We start from the raw sequence: 18,613 nt of genomic DNA, 5'->3' as shown, positions 1-18,613 counted from the left end.
GTTCTATATAGAACCTTTTTGAAAATGATTCTTTATAGCACCAACAAGTCTTCTGCTATTGTTATGATGTCAAGCTTGTAACAATAGAAAAACCTTTTTTTGTACTTTTTAGAACCCTTTTCAAAAAGGTTTTATATCGATCCGAAGAACCATTTCATGATGTAAAGAATCCTTTCAGCATGTAAATGTTGTACTAATGATCAAATCTCAGATGTTCTTGTTTTCTGACCAGTGAGGAGGATGGGTTCCCCCATAAAAAAATAGCAAAAAAAGGACATTTACAAATCAAACAAAGATGTTGCTGGTGTTCTCAGAACAACAGACTGGCCACCCCAGAGTCCACACCTCAACACCATTGAATGTGTTTGGATTACTTGGATTGTGAGCAGCAGATAATGCACCAACTTCGAAGACTGAACTTGGGAGGTGTATAAAAATATCTCTACAGATTTCTTTGAAAAAGTGAAAGAAATTATAGAAGCTATAATAAAGATAACAATAATAAATAATAAATACAAAATAATAGTATATTAGTTGTTGAGGCTTCTGTGTAATTTTCTGCTAAATATATGTTTTCTGCTTTTTCCTTATGCTGAAAAGTGAATTACTTGGACTTTCTGGCCATTTTGGATGGAAATCAAATAAATGAACGGTGGTCTCAAACATTCACACAGTATGATATGAGTATGAAACTAGTGCTAAGTAAGCCAATAAAATATGTACATTTTAGTGCATATATTCCCGATGTAGCCTGCAGTAGTTAAAACAAGTCTGTCAGTTGTAGCATTTCGTGGTGTGACTTTTCTTAATGAAAAATTCTTTCAAAATTAAATCCACAGCCATAAGGAGCTTTGAGCAAGGAAAAATGCAGAAATTAAATGAAAGAAAAAATGTAAACCATTCATTACAATAAATCACATCATTTGCTCTAAGCCTGTTTAAAATCCTATGCATGAGAATTTGCAGTCTGCCAACAGAAGATGGACACAGTAAGACATACAGCAGTGTGAAATGTGACTTAAGTGACTGGGGCATGTGTTTTTGTTGGTGGTCTATACCTAAAGCTGTTCTGGCTGGTGTTGCATCTTTTTTAATCCAAAAGGAGACCCACGAGAGGACCACCGTCAGGATGCAGGGGATATAGGTCTGAATGGTGAAGTATCCCATTCTTCTGCTCAGGTCAAAATAAACCGTCATCACCACATAGTCACCTGGTAGAGGAATCATAAAAAAGGATTTTACCACTGAAACCAAGAAATGGGAATATCCTGACAAAAGCAATGCACTGAACTGACTTATTTCAAATATGCACATCATTTCCACACAAATAAAATGTATACCATCAAATAACTGCCCACTAAAATACAAATTATGCTGATGCAATCAAGGTCGGTTTAATCGAGGTGAAAATGATGTAAATCTTTCAAATACTGCAGTGCTGCTTGAGTACTGATACTTCCAAAAACACAGAAGAGAATAGAATTGAATGCATTCTGTCCATTATATAAGAGACTAAACACACTGTTTATGGGCCACATACATGAAAATATGCAGAATGTGTTCCTCTCCCTCCTATATGTGGGTTTATGGGAGGATCACACAAAAAATTCCCTCCATTCAGTAACGTTTGGGCAACTCCAGGGAGCCAGTGATTTGTCTCTGCTTTTTAAAATCAGCTGTAAATTAGCGACAGTCTCTTGAAAACATGTTGTTGGGAGATTGTATGAGACATAGGTGCTAGACAGAGGCACAGAGCTTGAAGATGTGCTGAAAGAATATTTACCAATTTTAACACTTTCAACAGAACAATTTCATCTCTCAGTGCTAGATGTATGTGTGTGAGAAGGTGTGGTGCATAACATGCCTTAATGTGGCTGCAGCATGGACTTACAATCCATGTTGTTGTTTTCCAAATACTATTTTGTTTTAGCAAGAGTAGAATTGCGCCCCAGATGTTCAAGTGTGAAAGAACTTGATCTACAGACCACGGATGTCATCATCCTGCAGGTAGTGTTATGCCCATGTTAGTAACTCTGGGTGTTAGCTGGATTTCAGTTGGACAAAAATGAATGGGATTTTGAACATTTACACCATTGCGCTCTGTGGTAAAGAGAAAGTTTCTAAACCCTATACATTTTATTGTATGTACATTTTTGTCACTGGATCCTCAGAATTATAAGGTCACTAAGGAGCCAAAATATGAATTTTGTTAATGCTGAGCTAACATTGCTGCACACCTTGATATCATAAAAAAATATAAAGCTTGTAGCAAAATTCATTTTGTAAAGTGTGGTAGTTGTGTTGCTCTGGCAGTGGTAGAGTTTATATATGTAATATATAATAGTGCTATAGTTTAATAACGGACTTACTTTCATGTTTTGTCAAGTTATTTCAGTGCACAGGAATGTTAGCTTGCTATTTGTGAATGACAATTTCCATGTTTTCACTCTTTAAAAACCCAGAAATTCATAGGGCCCAGTGACACTGAGTGCAAACATGTGTGTAGGACAAACCTTTTGGGTTTGGAACATTTTTGTTTACCACTAGGCGCATAAGTGGCACTTTTTTCCTATTAATTTTTGCCATACCAAAATCCATCTTAAACCAGGAGTTCTTAATATGGCCATGATGCCAACCACAGAATGACACATGATTTGATGTTCTTAAACACTGCACTTTACCAATATGCATAGTTAGTAGACAATCCTGTGTGCTTTATGTGTCATTAGCTATGGCCCTAGCAAGTCAAGTGTTAATTTTAGGCACATTGTGAGCACATATTGCATTGTGCCTGCCCATGTATGTACATCCATCCCAGTGTTCCAAAATATCTGTATTATACATCACTTAAAAGCTACCTTCAGTTAAAAACACACTTTTAAAATGGTTAAATAGTTCCTTTGCACTTTTGCACTGTTATATAACAATTTATGAAGCATTGTGTATAAGCTTAGAAATAAGCTGAGCCTATCATGGTCTAAAAGACTTAAATATGACAAATAGAAGATTACAATGTGGTGACTTTGAGCTACAGAACATGTTTGTGCCAACATACCTGTTTGGACAGTACAGTTAAAAACTAGCTAAGGAAACTGAGAAAAGTAAACAAGTGGTGGAACATAATTTGTCCTTCAATACATTCTAACCTGTATTCCACCTCAGCTGAACTTGCGAGTTTATCACCTTAATAATCCTAATGTACTATTACATAAAAACATTCTGCACAACCAACTTGTGTATTGGAAGATATATAATTTTCTCTGATGATGTTGTCCATCACTTTCTTGGACAAACAGGTACCAGTTCAGCTCCAAGGCTAGAAATTCTTAAATGTGAAGCTGGAGCTGAAAATCTTTATGTGCTTTCAGAAGCCCACCTTGTCACCTGGAAATGTTTTTTATAAAAGAAGAGGTAACAGCAAACTCGAAAATGTCATGGCACTTGCTTGGATTTAATTGCATCCTTTGTGGATTTATTCCCATCCCCCATCTGTTTTTTCTTTTTTCGCTGGTAGGCTGACATTTCTATACATTATTTCTCTGTTTTCAGAGGGGATATGTGCACTAGAGTGGGGCAACATAGAACAAACACCCTTCTTACCCTTATTTTAAAGCACAGTTTTTGCTTGTGTTATGACACAACTGCTGTTATGTTATGACTGTTATTATAACTGCTGGTGTACCATGACTGCTGTTTTGTTATGATTGCTGTTATGAAAGCTGTTTTTTATGAGTGCGAATGTGTTATGATTGCTGTTACGTTGCCAGTACTGTTGCCTTATGACTGCTGTTGTATAGTGACTGCTGCTATGTTATGATTGCTGTTGTCTTATGGTTGCTGTTATGAATGCTTTTGTGTTGCAACTGCTATTATGCCTGATTTTGTGCAATGATTGCTGCAATGAATGCTGCTGTGTTATGACTGCTATTGTGATGACGTTTGTGTTATGACTGCTGTTTTGAATGCTATTGTGTTGACTGCTGTTGAGTTTTCACAGCTTTTATAACTGCTGTTGTGTTGTGACCGTTGTAGTGTTATGAGACATTGTACTTTTTAAACAAGCTTCTTGGCATCAGGGTTATTGATGAATGCCTTATGTTCCTCCAAATTTGAGCTTTATAGTGGGTTTGGTTGAGTATACTGACAATATTTCACATGTCTTCAGTGAGAGCCCGTTACTGGCAATGTGCTTTAGCATCTGATATTGGGACTTCTGAAATGACAATGAGATGAAAACATCCAAGTTCAATGCATACAGCTAATAAAACAATGACTCGTCACAATTATTTGAAGGAATTGGTTAAAGTTGTTCCTTTACATTTGTTACTCTTATACTAAAAGACAAAACTGGATATTTTTATGTGAAAATAATGTAAACATTTAAATCATGTTATTAAATGATACTATAATTTTTTCTGTGTATGGGGATCTGTCAACTCAACGTTTATAGGTTGGTTATAATAATAATAACAACAACAGCAAGCTGCTTTCATCTACGCAGAGTGAATGATCACTTCTTCTTTTACAAGCAGAGGACAAAAACAGTGAAAGTACAAGAGCAATTCACACTCCATTAATTCTTCTGACCTTTTTCTCCAAATCACACTTAGTGCTGCATTTGACACCCATTTTACGGCATGACACCCTTGCTGTGCCGAAAATCTCACGTACAAGCCACAGTCTTTTCACCGATGCCAGAACTCTTCTGACAAATTAGAGATGTCTCACTCATATCTCAAAGTGTTTAGCGTGATATGACGTGTTCACTCTAAATTAAAAATATGTGGGTCAGACCCAAATGTCTACAAGCATCTGTATGAGTACATGTTTTTAGTACGTGCCTTAGAATTGAGAGTTATAAATGACTGCAACATACTTTCACAATTAAATACTTAAAATATAGGTGACTGTAAATGATGTGCATTAGCTAGCTAAGATACATTATTTGCCTTAAATCAAGTATTGCAGTGGAGAATGTGGGTTTTGTTCGATGTCTGTACAGCTGCAAGTAAAGTACATTTCACAGTTTTGATCCGCCTCAGTCTCTTTTAACAACAGTCCTTGTAGCACAGTGACAGCAGGAATCACATCCAAGGAACTGACTGTTTGAGTCTTATGTCTTGTTGGAGTCTTTTTTTTGGTTTATTGACTTGGAGTTGAATGTCCCCTGAAGAACATTTGGACAATATGGACAATACAGTCTCTTCTATTCAGTCAAACAGAGTAAAGTTATCATATAGACTTTGGTAGCAAGTGTTGACTTTTTTGCCTCTGTTTTACTTTCCCTTATGTCTCCACCCATATTAGGGAAGAGGTTGTGATTGTGTTAGTGTGTTTTAAAAAACAGGCTAAAATTGCTGTGTTTGCCTGACAGGAATTTGTCAAGGCACAGTGTTTAGTGTGACCAGCAATTTGCGTCTGACCACTATGTCATCAGTAACATTTCTCTATGTAAGCAGACCCTTGTTCACAGCCAGCTTGTGTCATTTGTTCATCAGTGTGGCTGCATACACTAAGCTTATGTCATATGGTATCAGAAGCTGGTATTAGTGCATTTCTGTGAGTACAAGTATGAGTGCAGTATCTAAATTGCCCCTAGAGGGGTGTGTGTGTGTGTGTGTGTGTTTGTGGGATTGTATATGTCTGTATGTCTGATGTCTGCCCTGTGATGGACTGGTGAGCTGTCCAGGAATTTCCTGCCTTATGCCCAAAGTCTGCTGGGAAAAGATTACTCAAAAAATCCATCAAGTACAGTTCCCAATTCGTTTCATTTGGCATTTTAACGGTCAGAATGCATGTAATTTGTGGTGCCAGGAAACTCTGACTATGCCCACACTCACAGTTATTAAGCCCTAAGAAAATGTCATCACATCCTTATTTTATCAAGTGACATTTCCTCTGGCCCAAATCCCGTGGACCCAGCTCCATCACAATAATCAGCACTGCCGCCACTGCCACTTTTATTGTTCAAATCAAATCACATGTGATCATTTAAATGGAAGTCAAAATAAAGCACACACCAATGATGTGGTTACCTGCCGTCGTCTTGATGATGTCTGTAGTGTTCCTTAGGCCCATGAAGTCAAACTGGTAGAGTCTCCATGATTTCTGATCGGCTGCCTCCACCGAGTTCTTCCTCCACTTGTAAATCATTTCGTCTCGTGGGTATCCATCTGTAATCATGACAGAGCACATGGCAATGACCTCTGATTCTGCACACAGCAGTGATGGATGTTTGAGTGCCGCTTAGCTTCAGGACATGCTCAGTGACATTCATTTGTGGCACAACACTTGCTAATAAAAAGCCACTCTATGGCGAAATAAAGACAGAGGCAGAGGAGAAAGCAAGTAAATGAGCTTTTTGCTTTAATATTGCTCAGCATCAATCTTGATGCTGGAACTGACCTTCAGGTGTGTGTCTTTCTCGTACACAATCATGTGTCCCAGGACAACAGCGAGAAAAGTGACTGAAGAGAGAAGACCCGGAAGACTCAGGATTCTAATCTCAAATCAATTTCATGAAGATGGCTTGGCGGGAAATGTTTCATTCTAATGGGGATGAAATCTGAGCTTTTTTTTTTTTATAATTGTGGTGTTGTACCTTTTTGAAGCATATAACAGAGACCAGAACACACCCTCTGTTCCCTGGAGATTATGCTCCACTTGAGAAATGATCCCAACTGAAACGGTACACTTAATGCACGGTCATTGTTTACCTTTAGCCATTAACGGCACAATATAATTCAATTTCTTACCAAGCACACATTAATCCTATTGACAGAGTCTTAAGTGATAATCATGCCCAACAGGCATCTGAGGTAATCATCATTCAATTTAGAGTGCAAACATATTAAGTGTGGGGTAAGACGCTGGCTCTTAATTGCTAATTGTTTTCAAATATTTCTGATAAAATTCCATTAATATTCTTTAAGGCTGACATTCCTGGCATGAGGTTGGTTGTGAGCATAGCTTGCATATTTGTTTAGCTCATTTCTGTTGGAAAAAATCTGAAAAAAATTGTTGATCACTGTGCCGAAGCTTTTCCCTTATAGCGCTGGAGGAGCCCAAATGGCATGCACACTGCAGGGCAAAAACAAAACTTGGATAACCTAGGAAGCAATAATTTAATCCAAAACTAAAGATTTCTACATTTTCCTTTATTTTCTATCAGTGACATCAGAGAGTGGAGTGAGAACACAGAGCTGAGTTCTTAGCTGAGACAGCTAAATACAAGGCTTTTTCTACAGCTGGAGGATCTGAGGATTTTGAAGATTCTGCCAGAACATGTAAGAAAAAGGAACATTTCATCATTGTTTTAATATAAAAGTAATGTGAAAGAAACACCTCTCCTTGGATCACCACCTTATCGTGGTGGAGGGGTTTGCGTGCTTGAATGATCTTAGGAGCTATGTTGTCTGGAGCAAAAGCTCCTGGTAGGGTCTCCCATGGCAAACTGGTCCTAGGTGACAGGTCAGACAAAGTGTGATCCATAATAACCCCTATGAAGACACAAAAACAGGACTTGTGTACCCTGCCCGGAACAGGGTTACCGGGGCCCCACCCTGGAGCCAGGCTTGGGGGAGGGGCTCGCCAGCGAGCGTCTGGTGGCCGGGCATTTACTCATGGGGCCCGGCCGGGCCCAGCCCGAAGGAGTTACATGAGTCCCCCCTCCCATCGACCCACCAACAATGGGAGGGGCAGTAGTAGGGGTTCGGTGCGTTGTGGATCGAGCAGTGTCCGAAGGCGTGGGCCTTGGCGTTCTGATCCTCGGTTGCTGAAACTGGCTTTTGGAAGTTGGAACGCTACCTCACTGGCGGGGAAGGAGCCTGAGTTGGTGCGCGAGGTTGAGAGATACCGGCTAGATATAGTTGGGCTCACCTCAACACACAGCTTGGGCTCTGGGTCCAATCTCCTTGAGAGGGGCTGGACTTTATTCTTTTCTGGAGTTGTCCATGGTGAGAGGCGGCGGGCAGGTGTGGGCTTTCTCATAGCCCCTCGACTCGGTGCCTGTATGTTGGGGTTTTCTCCGGTGGTCGAGAGGGTAGCTTCCCTACGCCTTCGGGTTGGGGAATGGGTCCTGACTGTTGTCTGTGCTTATGCACCGAACAGCAGTTCAGAGTACCCAGCCTTCTTAGAGTCCTTGGGAAGGGTGCTTGAAAGTGCTCCTCCTGGAGACTCTATTGTCCTACTGGGGGACTTCAACGCTCACGTGGGCAATGACAGTGAGACCTGGAGGGGTGTGATTGGGAGGAATGGCCTCTCTGATCTGAACCCGAGTGGTGTTCAGTTTTTGGACTTCTGCGCAAACCACAGTTTGTCCATCACGAACACCATGTTTGAACACAAGGATGTCCATAAGTGCACATGGCACCAGGACACCCTAGGCCGCAGTTCAATGATTGACTTTGTAGTCATGTCATCGGACTTGCGGCCATGTGTTTTGGACACTCGGGTAAAGAGAGGAGCTGAGCTGTCAACTGATCACCACCTGGTGGTGAGTTGGATCAGGTGGTGGGGGAAGATGCCGGTCAGACCAGGCAAGCCCAAACGCATAGTGAGGGTTTGCTGGGAACGTCTAGCAGAAGAACCTGTCAGATTGATCTTCAACTCACACCTCCGTCAGAACTTTGACCAGATATCGGGGGAGGTGGGGGACATTGACTCAGAATGGGCCATGTTCCGTTCCTCCATTGCTGAAGTGGCTGACTGTAGCTGTGGCCGTAAGGTAGTTGGTGCCTGTCGGGGCGGTAATCCTCGAACCCGGTGGTGGACACCCCAGGTGAGAGATGCCGTCAAGCTGAAGAAGGAGTCCTACCGGGCATGGTTGGCCTGTGGGACACCAGAGGCAGCTGGCAGGTATCGACAGGCCAAGCGATCTGCGGCTTCAGTTGTTGCCAAGGCAAAAACCCGTGTATGGGAGGAGTTTGGTGAGGCCTTGGAAAGTGACTTTAAGTCGGCTCCGAAAAGATTCTGGCAAACCGTCAGGCGACTCAGAAGGGGAAAGCAGTGTGCCACTAGCACTGTATATAGTGGAGATGGTGTGCTGCTGACTTCGACTGAAGACGTCATTGGGCGGTGGAAGGAATACTTTGAGGACCTTCTCAATCCCACCAACACGTTCTCCAGTGAGGAGGCTGAGTCTGGGGACATGGGAATAGGCTTGTCCATTACTGAGGCCGAAGTCGCTAAGGAGGTTAAGAAGCTCCTTGGTGGCAAGGCTCCAGGGGTGGATGAGATCCGACCCTGAGTTCCTCAAGGCTCTGGATGTTGTGTGGCTGTCTTGGCTGACACGCCTTTTCAACATTGCGTGGACATCGGGGGCGGTGCCACTGGATTGGCAGACTGGGGTGGTGGTGCCTCTTTTTAAAAAAGGGGAACGGAGGGTGTGTTCCAACTACAGGGGAATCACACTCCTCAGCCTCCCTGGCAAGGTCTATGCAGGGGTACTGGAGAAGAGAGTCCGGCTTATAGTCGAACCTCGGATCCAGGAGGAACAGTGCGGGTTCCGCCCTGGTCGTGGAACACTGGACCAACTCTTCACCCTCTCCAGGATTCTGGAGGGTTCATGGGAGTTTGCCCAACCAGTCCACATGTGCTTTGTGGATCTGGAGAAGGCATTCCGCGACAAGCGGAAGATAATGGATAATGGAATGGTGAAAGAAACAAGCCTCTCAAGGCCAGACGTTACAGTGATGTTCCCATGAGTACAGCATGACTCAAAGCAATGCAAAATCAATGTAAGGCACTGAGTAGATATAAATCATTTCATAAAATATAAAAAGGTAAAATACACCAAATGTGTTATGGTCAAGAAATAATTACAATTCTAATTAAATATAATAATCACAAATTCTTTTCCTGTCAAACATGTCAGGAATTCCTGTCAAAAATACTATTTAAATTAAATTAAACAATAATAGAGAATTTGACTGTGTGTGGTGAAGTGTAATGGAGTATTTTTACAACTACTTTGAACATGGCTCAGCTAATCGCATTTCAGAACAGGATAACTAGCAGACATGGAATTACAGTGCAGAGGCTCCTTTTAGCACTGTGCCACTGGTTAGATGAGTTTTTGTGTCATCTGTCTGAATGCTCCTGAGTAGTAACCAAGGCTCGATTTGAGTGAGTTTTGAGGGGGCATAAACAATCCCCTTCTAAAACAATCATCTGCTTTGGATTACTGTGATATAAGTTATGATTAGGTTATATGATATAAGTTATGATGCATGCACCTACAGAAGAGGTGGGTAAGTATAACTGCACCCGAACTTTTCATCAGTTATGCCGTGGAGTGTTTGATACCACTGTCAGGGATAAGAAGTTCATGGTCTCTCTGCCAAATTGGATTAGTTAAAAAAATGCAGTCATCTGAGAAAAATCATTACGTTTCAGCTTCTGATTTGCAGTTTTAAGCACAGTTTGGGCTGGACCTGGAAACCCTACCTGCCACAAATACACAAAAGTATAATAACTACGATATCTGTGTTAACCACTGTGAGAGGCTTGATGTTAATATAATTTAATGTTGGAGTTCAAAAATTTCAGGGATTATCGTAACATTCAAATAAATAAAACATTAAAATAATGTAAAAATGGAACTTCCAGCCAGCTGCATCTCCATATTGAGAATTGTTAAGCTAACTTGTGAAATATTACTACTAGCAGTTGTTGCTAACACAACAGTGATGTGTGCCAACACTGTTCACTGTTCTAATATTCTAAATGTTGTTGGCAATAGCTGCGGAGAGTTTGGTCAGTGGGAATAAGATGTGGGTAGAGTAGCTTAAGTCAATACTCAAGTAAAAGTATTGATACTTTGCTAAAAAAAAAAAAACAACTTGAGTAGAAAGTATAAAAGTATCATGTCAACAAAGTACTGAGTAACTTTGAACTGCAGTGGAACTTAGTAAACCTAATAAATCTAGAATCTGTCAGAATAAGAACTGAGTGCTCTCAGGTTACCATCCTCTCTTTTTGAGATCCTTCTGGTCTAGATTAAAATGCAAAAGTTCCAAAGTCAGAGATATGACCAACCACAAAGCAGTACAGATGTTGTCACCAACAAACTATAATGAAGTTAAACACACTAAAGAAATGAGTAACTAAATAAGCTAAATATGGCAAAAGTGTAACTAATATACTTGAGTAGAAGTAAAAGTATTATGATTTGATTTGATTTGATGATTACAAATCCATCAGAACTTTACTTAAGTACTTGAGTGAAGGTAAGTGGTTATTACCCATCGCTGGGGGGAACAAAATGCTGATGAAAAAAAAACTGTCAAAATAATCTCATTTAATGTAGTGAGCAGCAGTAAGTAACTCATGAGTTTCAGTTCACAAAAAAAGCCAAATCTAATCACAAAATAAGAGGACATATCTGAAAAGGTGACACCCCCCCTCCGGTTGTCATTTGAAACTCCATACCTAAACCTCCACCCCCCTAAACTCCACCACTGATCATAGCACGAACATTTAAGCAGCTAATCAACAAATGGACTATCTGGGAGCAATATTTTTAGACCACTTAGAAACAATATGAAATCTAGCGTAATCGCCTCATGGGAAAGTTCTTATATTTATCTGAATATCAGAGTTTTCAGAGTCCATAACTAATTGATGTACAAGTTTGTTTTTCCAAGTCGATATGTTACCTCAATTGTCATTATCAGTGAGAAGAAACTACCTGACCTGTGCAACAATACACAAAACAATAAGGTGCTCATCCAATGCACTCTCTTTTGGGTCTACCCCAAAAATCAATGCTTCCTAATTGCTGAGCAATTCGTGTGCTCGAGTGAGTCTATTCAAAGCGACAAGTTCTGCATCGACTACATTGTGGGGTTGTGTATTCTGAGAGTGACACAACTCAGAGGACCAATTTAGCCCTGGCAATTTGTGCCATAATAAGCACCTGTTGGACATCCTTTAGATTCATAATCCTATTAATCTGCACTAGTGAAAGATTACTGAGAAGCTGCGACCCATGAAGATTTGTTGGGGTAAAGTAAGGTGCTTTATTAATTGTAGCAGGAACGAGCTGAAAAATGAACTCTCTCTGCCTGAGTGAATCTCACGGGTCACACCATTGAATTGGGAGAAATAATTAGTAGTGTTGTATGGACTTTCCAAATCCTTGGTGAAATCAACCATAAAATAGGTTGCAGCAGCATCAGCAAAAGAGTTCCAGCTACTGTACATAGCAAGTTGAGAGCAAATGAATCAGAGAGTTCTGCTATTTATCCCGGACTTTAGCTTCCTCTTATGATACATATTACAGAAAGTGCTTATCTTTAGCTGAACTGTCCCCTCGTATTCAGCTTTCATTAGACCTTGTTAATTAGGTGGGGGTTGAGATCTCGAAACCAGTGATTATTATCCATGGCCAGTGTCAAAGACACACTCTCAGCCTGCTATCTTTCTCTCCGCCCCTATTCCAGCATCCAACATTTGTATCATACTGCTTTCATTATTGGAATGTCCCCAGGGTATCGTTGCATAAAAGGTAAGAAAATTCCACTTAATCAGAGGAGAAAATAGCTATCGCCATGGGAACCAGAGCACCATCCATTGGCTCCTGTGGGTGAAGAATGGGGTGCTGATGAATTCGAGTGCACAGGAGCTCCCCGTGGCAGTGGGCGACACAGAGGGACGGACAGAGCAAGTGATTTGAAGCTAATGTGCTGTGTGTGTGTGGAGCGTGGGGCTATCAGAGCAAACTGCTTTGCAATTTGGAGAATTCATCACAAGGCGAGGCTATTATTGATTTGTGCAAGATAAAAGATGAGCCAAGCCAAAGATTACTGTTTGTGCATCCTGCTTCTGTCAACGGTTAAAGACGGTGGAGCAGTGAGATGGAGGAGGGGGGAGTCATGGTCTGGCAACAACAAAATTTGCAACCCTGCAGATGACCTCTTATGCTGTGAAAGAAACACCTGACCAATACAATCTGATAAATAATTCATTCTGCTTTATGCATGGATCACCTGAAAGCCCATCATGCCATCACTGTGCTACAAGCTGCCAACAGTGAAGGAAATCAAGTGGGGGTTCACACCTAGCCAGTGTGAGTGCTGACAACCGTCTCTGAGACCTTTTCTCCCCATGAGGTTTTTTATCAGTTTAGTGCAGGTCTGAAACACATTGGCGCCCTCACTCTGGAGCCCTACGTGCAGATTTGTTTACTGACAGACAGCGTGTTGTGCCTACAACACAGAGTAAACCGAAGGGAGCAGGTATGTGGCCAGGCACCTACTGAACATGCCTTGCAGTAACAAAGCTGTAGATCTTTGCTAATCAGTGATGTAATGGTAGTCTCAGTTCAGCTAGATCAAGTTCTGCAGTGCTGTCAATGCTACTGAATCAAGAGTGCTGGAACTGAGTGGAATGAATCCAGGTGAATCTGCAAAGACACTGACAATTAATGATGAAGAAAGCAGGAAATCCTATCTCTTTTAAGGCCTGTTTAGGCTCCTTATTTACTCATAACTGCTAAAGTCAAATGTATTGATCTGCTATGACTTTGTACAACAAAACAAAGTTCACTGACATGATTTCTCTGTAATGCACTTTTGAAAAGATGCCTTACCACACCTACATTATTGGGTATATCCTCTGCTTTAATTCAGTCCTAATAACTGATTTGCTACAGAAAATAACAATGCTAAATATGCAAAATGTTCCACTTAATCTTGTAGATTAAATGCAAATGTCCTGCTTTACACACAAGCTTAATATTAAAACACACTACTCGCAGAACCTGAACTACTCTTTGATACTATATGGTTTCTTATTAGCTGAGTGCAAAAGAACTCAATTATTCTTTTACAAAATGAGTATATTTGTAATGTAAAGGTAGTAAAAGTTGTGCATTTTTCAACTTTCAGCACTTTCAAGGCAGAGGATAATGCAACACAGTCTAAATTCTGAGATGGTGTTCACAACTGAGCACTTTTAAAAATAATGATGGACATGCCTTTCAGCTAATCACAATCTTTTTGTGAAGCACTAGTTTTTCTGTCATGTGACCAACATGAACTTCTACAGTATGCCAAAGAAAGTACTACTCTGGCAAAATATTCCAATATGCAGTCAGAGATATCTTCATGGTATAGTGTATCTCAAAATGCAGCGCCGTCATGACCACTGCTGTAACTGTCTGGTTTGGAAATAATTGATCTTGCTGCTGCATTATTGAAACCCTATCAGTTTTCTCCGTTGGTGGCTTTGCTTACTTTGTCTATGTACTAAACTTCACTAATTGCATAGATAACATTGTTAAAACTGCAACTTAATAAAATTGTTCTCAACAAAACAAACCCCTCAGCATCGCTTTTCAGGCTTACGTGTGGACTCACACTGCTTATTATTCTGTCAAACTACCTTATAGGACTAACTACCCGAGCAGCAAAAACGAAATGACTCACATACGGAGAAAAACAGGTGCGCTCAGAAAACATACAGACAAAGCCAAAGCTGACATTTGTTAAGGTTATTTTTGCCTTTGGGGTAGAAAACAAAACCCTTCTTGGTATCTCTCAAAACTCAGCAGGTACGTCTCTTGACCAAAATATTTCCACACGTGTTACTAGAGACCTGACCTGAAAAAGCAGCAAGCAATGGTTGTTAAGCAGTGATTGGAGAGACAAGGCAAATGGGGCAGGACCAGAGGTGGTTCAGGCTGAGTGCCTGATGTATGCAGTGTTGTTATGCGTCTTCCCAGTAGCAGGGCACAAAGATTTTGTTGTATACTGGATACTGTACAATAAACTACTATGAAGAGTATCATGCAGTGTACAGTACATACTTGTGCAGTATGCAGTATGTAGTATAGTAGTTTCTGGGATTTTTTTTTTCTTTCTCTAAGAGGGCCAACATTCATGTTATGTTACTTCTAAAACATGGATGGCTTCTCTAAACATTTTGTAAAGCCAGTGTATTTTGAACAAGTGGTACAGATGCTACCAGGTGGCCTGAGCTGAAAGTTGGACTGACATAGCACCTGGAACTAAGGAAGGTGGAATTTGTCAGAATTTTCCAAAAAAATCAATTACATCCACTGCCAAACATATTTATTTGAATAGTCCTATATACATCATCTACACATGTTCAATGGTTCTTTTCAGAGACAGATTCAGGACTAGGGTTATGTGTAGGTTTTTCATATGGAACATTTTGGTCAGTTTCATAGATACTTTGTTAAATGTAACTTCAAGGCAAGGTGAGAATCAACAAAGTGGTACCTGCTTACATATCTACCCTTCTTCAATTTAATCCAACTGAGGCAGGAGAACACTGTGAAGACCAGCAGTTTTAGCCTGATCTTTCAACATTTTTCTGTCTGTTTGCTCAATTTAACACATCCAGTATAAATGAAAACATTTGTGAAAGATTCATAAAACTGTAGGGTTTGATGAAGGGACTTCCATTTCAGTGTTAATGTTTCACTTCATAGGAACAATTCCACTAAGCATTCTGCCTGTTGGAATGGTAATGAGCATTTAATTACACTGTAAAAATTTCAGTCTTTCTTTTCTTGTTTGACAAGCAAGTAGCAAGAAAGAAAGAGATTGCAGCAACAAAAATAATCTTGAGTGACACTATCCATAAAGTGGTGTTCAACATCATAAAGCAGAGTGGTGTTTCACATCTCTCAAAGACAAAAGCCAAGCAGGCAAATTGTTTAGTCACACATTTGTACATTAGACTGCCAAATATCCACCTCCACACACAGTAATGAGGACAACAGTTATGAATATGTATGGACTGGTGCATGGATTCCCCAAGCCATCACAACACAAAATATCTTCAGAAATACTGTATAGACACATAATGTCTCACTCTGAACATGCTCAACAGTTAAAATGACTTTAAGACTATCATGCCTTTAGGAAACCAAGCCCAGGTTAGTTTTGTGGAAAACATGTACCAGTATGTTTGACATATAGATATTATTAAGAGTACATGAGCTTCCATTCCCTGTTAAAGCGAATGAACAGTATTGGAAGGCCATTAATGGTGGGTGGATATTGATTTTAGATCTATCACAGGTCATCATGTCAATAGTTGCCACTGAAACTCCCTCAAGAAATCCCTATACAGTTAATTGCTACTGATATTAAAGCACAGATAACTGTTTAAAGGCAGTTTCATTTATATAACCACTATATCCAAATATCCTAATAGTCTTGTGGGACCAGACATGATCTCATAATATGAATACATGTCTGGGATCGACTTGTTAAACCTTTGGTGCTGAATTGTCTCAATTTGTTGCAAGTGGGGGTACACTCACCAAATTCAAAGTTCATAGTCAATTACACAAGCAAAATATGCTAGCTAGAGAAATGCTATGTTCTCTGCATACATGATACAAATCAACGTGATTGATTGAGAGTTTTTTTATAGCTGCTTTTCACCCATGCTAGCTTGCATTACATCTGTGAGTTAACGACGATATGGACATTTCACACTCAGTTTGTTCCCACCTAAATAAGTCCACCCATACCAAAAGTTCTAATCAAAGTCACAATCCCTTGGGACTGATTTCCCAATAAAAGCAACATTAAAGGAAGTAGCATTCAATCCAAGCCAAAAACGACACACTAAATTTCCTCAAAGAGATGCAATTGATTATCTCTTGTAATAATTGCTCAGTTGAAAGCATCTCCTCACAGTAGTCTGTGTGCATCTTTAATCTTTTCAGAGCATTAGCTGTGATTCCTTTCAACCGGTCATACACAGGAGGTCTGCTCAATTACAGTCTCCCCCATCCAGTATCTAACTGTAACACTTAACAGATCATTGCATTAAAATGAAAACATATTTTCAAGCTTCACCTTCGCACAAGTGCCTCACCATTAAATCTTATCAACTCCCCTGACATCAAAGCCGAGTGGAAGCCAGTCCTGCTCTTACAGGGACTAAAAAGGGTAGAAAAAACGGGAGCTGTGTTGCAGACAGGAAGAGACACATGATCAAAGGTAATGGCTGCTGTCCCCTCATCTTTAAAGACTTCCTGCTTTGTAATGAACTTCAGTCCGATTTGGCTCTGGCTAAACACTATAATTGTCTTGCCCCTGCCAGCTCTGAACCCTAATTATATTGTGGCGCAGGCCCATTCGGATCATAGCAACGTATCCTCTTGCCTTTCTCAATCATGATTCTTAATGTGCAGAGACAGAAAAACATCACTGATGATCTTTACCAAATATCCTTCAGTTTCATTTAGCTTTGTTTCAATACAGTTACTCTCCTAACAGAAAAAGAATTGGTTTCAATTTTATTATCCCCCATTTTTTTGTTCATTTTTGAATGTTCTTTAGTCAAATGCAGAGAGGGATTAGACACTCTTGTCTACATGAATAATTTATATAAGCCTGATTGCATGTGAGAGCTGTAAACAAAAAGAGGAGGCACATCACTGAAATTTCTCAAGTGGGCTTCATTACACCTTTGGAAGTGCATAAAAGGTTCCGTCTGTGTTTGGATGATCAGGACAAATCAAAAATAACAATAGAACAAAGTAAGAAAATCTTTAGAATGCCCAAGAATACTGTGGCTATTCCAAGGCTGAATTGCTTTCTTCTGTTTTATTACAGATTTAAGATAACAGATGGAGTTCAAAGAATCCAAACATGCACAGAAAGATTGAGAAGAAGAAAATACTGTTTCAATGAGACATTTAATTTGGATGAATTAGCCTCTCTCCAAATAACCCTTAACGTGTCTCCAGCTCATTTCTGACACTCTGTTCCAAATGACCAGCAAAATGATCCCTTATATGGTAAAAAGTGCTTTCTGAGTACAAGCCCATTCATCTGTGGCCTCGTGCTTTGATGGAGATGCTAATGTGGTCCGTGGCCGGTCCACTGAGTGGGGTGGGTCAAAGCAATTCTCTCAGTTAATGGTACCAAGGTGGCAGGTAGTGACTCATGCTCTGTGTGCCAGAAAACTAATTTCCATCAAAACAGGGGCATAACAGAGTTTTATATACTACCCGCAAGCATAAAATGAGAACATAGTATGGAAATAATAGCCACCGTCCAGACCAACATTGTGTCTTTCTAGGAAAGTGATTTACCATCTACACCTGGTAGAAATGCTATTTCTTCTGCTATGGCTCTAGCCAACAGCTGGCCTGCTGTCACATACAATAGAGAGACTCGCATGAACTTACAGTTTGTTTCTGGACTTTTGGACAAGAAAAGGCTGAATGAGATAAAACAATTTTTAGACTTTTCACATTATTACCCACTGGAGCACTTTAACCTATTTTCAGTTTCTATTCTACCCGGTCTACCCCATAGGTCACATTTCATTTTTCAGTTCTGCTTCAACTACTTGCAGCGAACATGTAATGCTGTGGGTTCATAAACAGTCTAACTATTTTTTGCTCACTGAACAGTAGATCTGAATCTTGGCTCTGGAGTAGTCTGGAGTTTTTCCCACCCAATTGGGCTAGTTTGAATTTTTAATAATACTTTTGATGAATCTGGCAACCCTGTTGAAGAGAATGTTAAAAATACAATAAGATCTGTAAGACAAAGAGGTATGATAACCAGAAGTAACCAGTGAAAGATGTTTTAAAATGAACAACTGATCTTATCAT

At 40.1% G+C, this 18,613-nt stretch overlaps 1 protein-coding gene across 3 annotated transcripts in view; it reads right to left on the bottom strand.

The window, feature by feature from the left end:
* LOC108441187 (gamma-aminobutyric acid type A receptor subunit gamma3) overlaps positions 1 to 18,613 on the bottom strand; it is a 146,883-nt gene that overhangs the window by 9,095 nt on the left and 119,175 nt on the right. For 2 of the 3 annotated variants that reach the window (XM_017720584.2, XM_017720598.2), the window contains exons 7-8: positions 6,021 to 6,173; positions 1,059 to 1,211 (exon numbers count right to left, since the gene is read on the bottom strand). In XM_017720584.2, coding sequence (XP_017576073.1) covers positions 1,059 to 1,211; positions 6,021 to 6,173 — 306 coding nt within the window. The remainder of the gene's footprint in view (positions 1 to 1,058; positions 1,212 to 6,020; positions 6,174 to 18,613) is intronic. The other variant, XM_017720590.2, reaches the window with a different exon arrangement.

This window comes from Pygocentrus nattereri, chromosome 26 (genome assembly GCF_015220715.1).
Source record: "Pygocentrus nattereri isolate fPygNat1 chromosome 26, fPygNat1.pri, whole genome shotgun sequence".
NCBI classification, from domain to species: domain Eukaryota; kingdom Metazoa; phylum Chordata; class Actinopteri; order Characiformes; family Serrasalmidae; genus Pygocentrus; species Pygocentrus nattereri.
The sequence above is the reverse complement of the archived record's forward strand: the minus strand, read 5'-3'. Positions and strand labels throughout refer to the sequence as shown.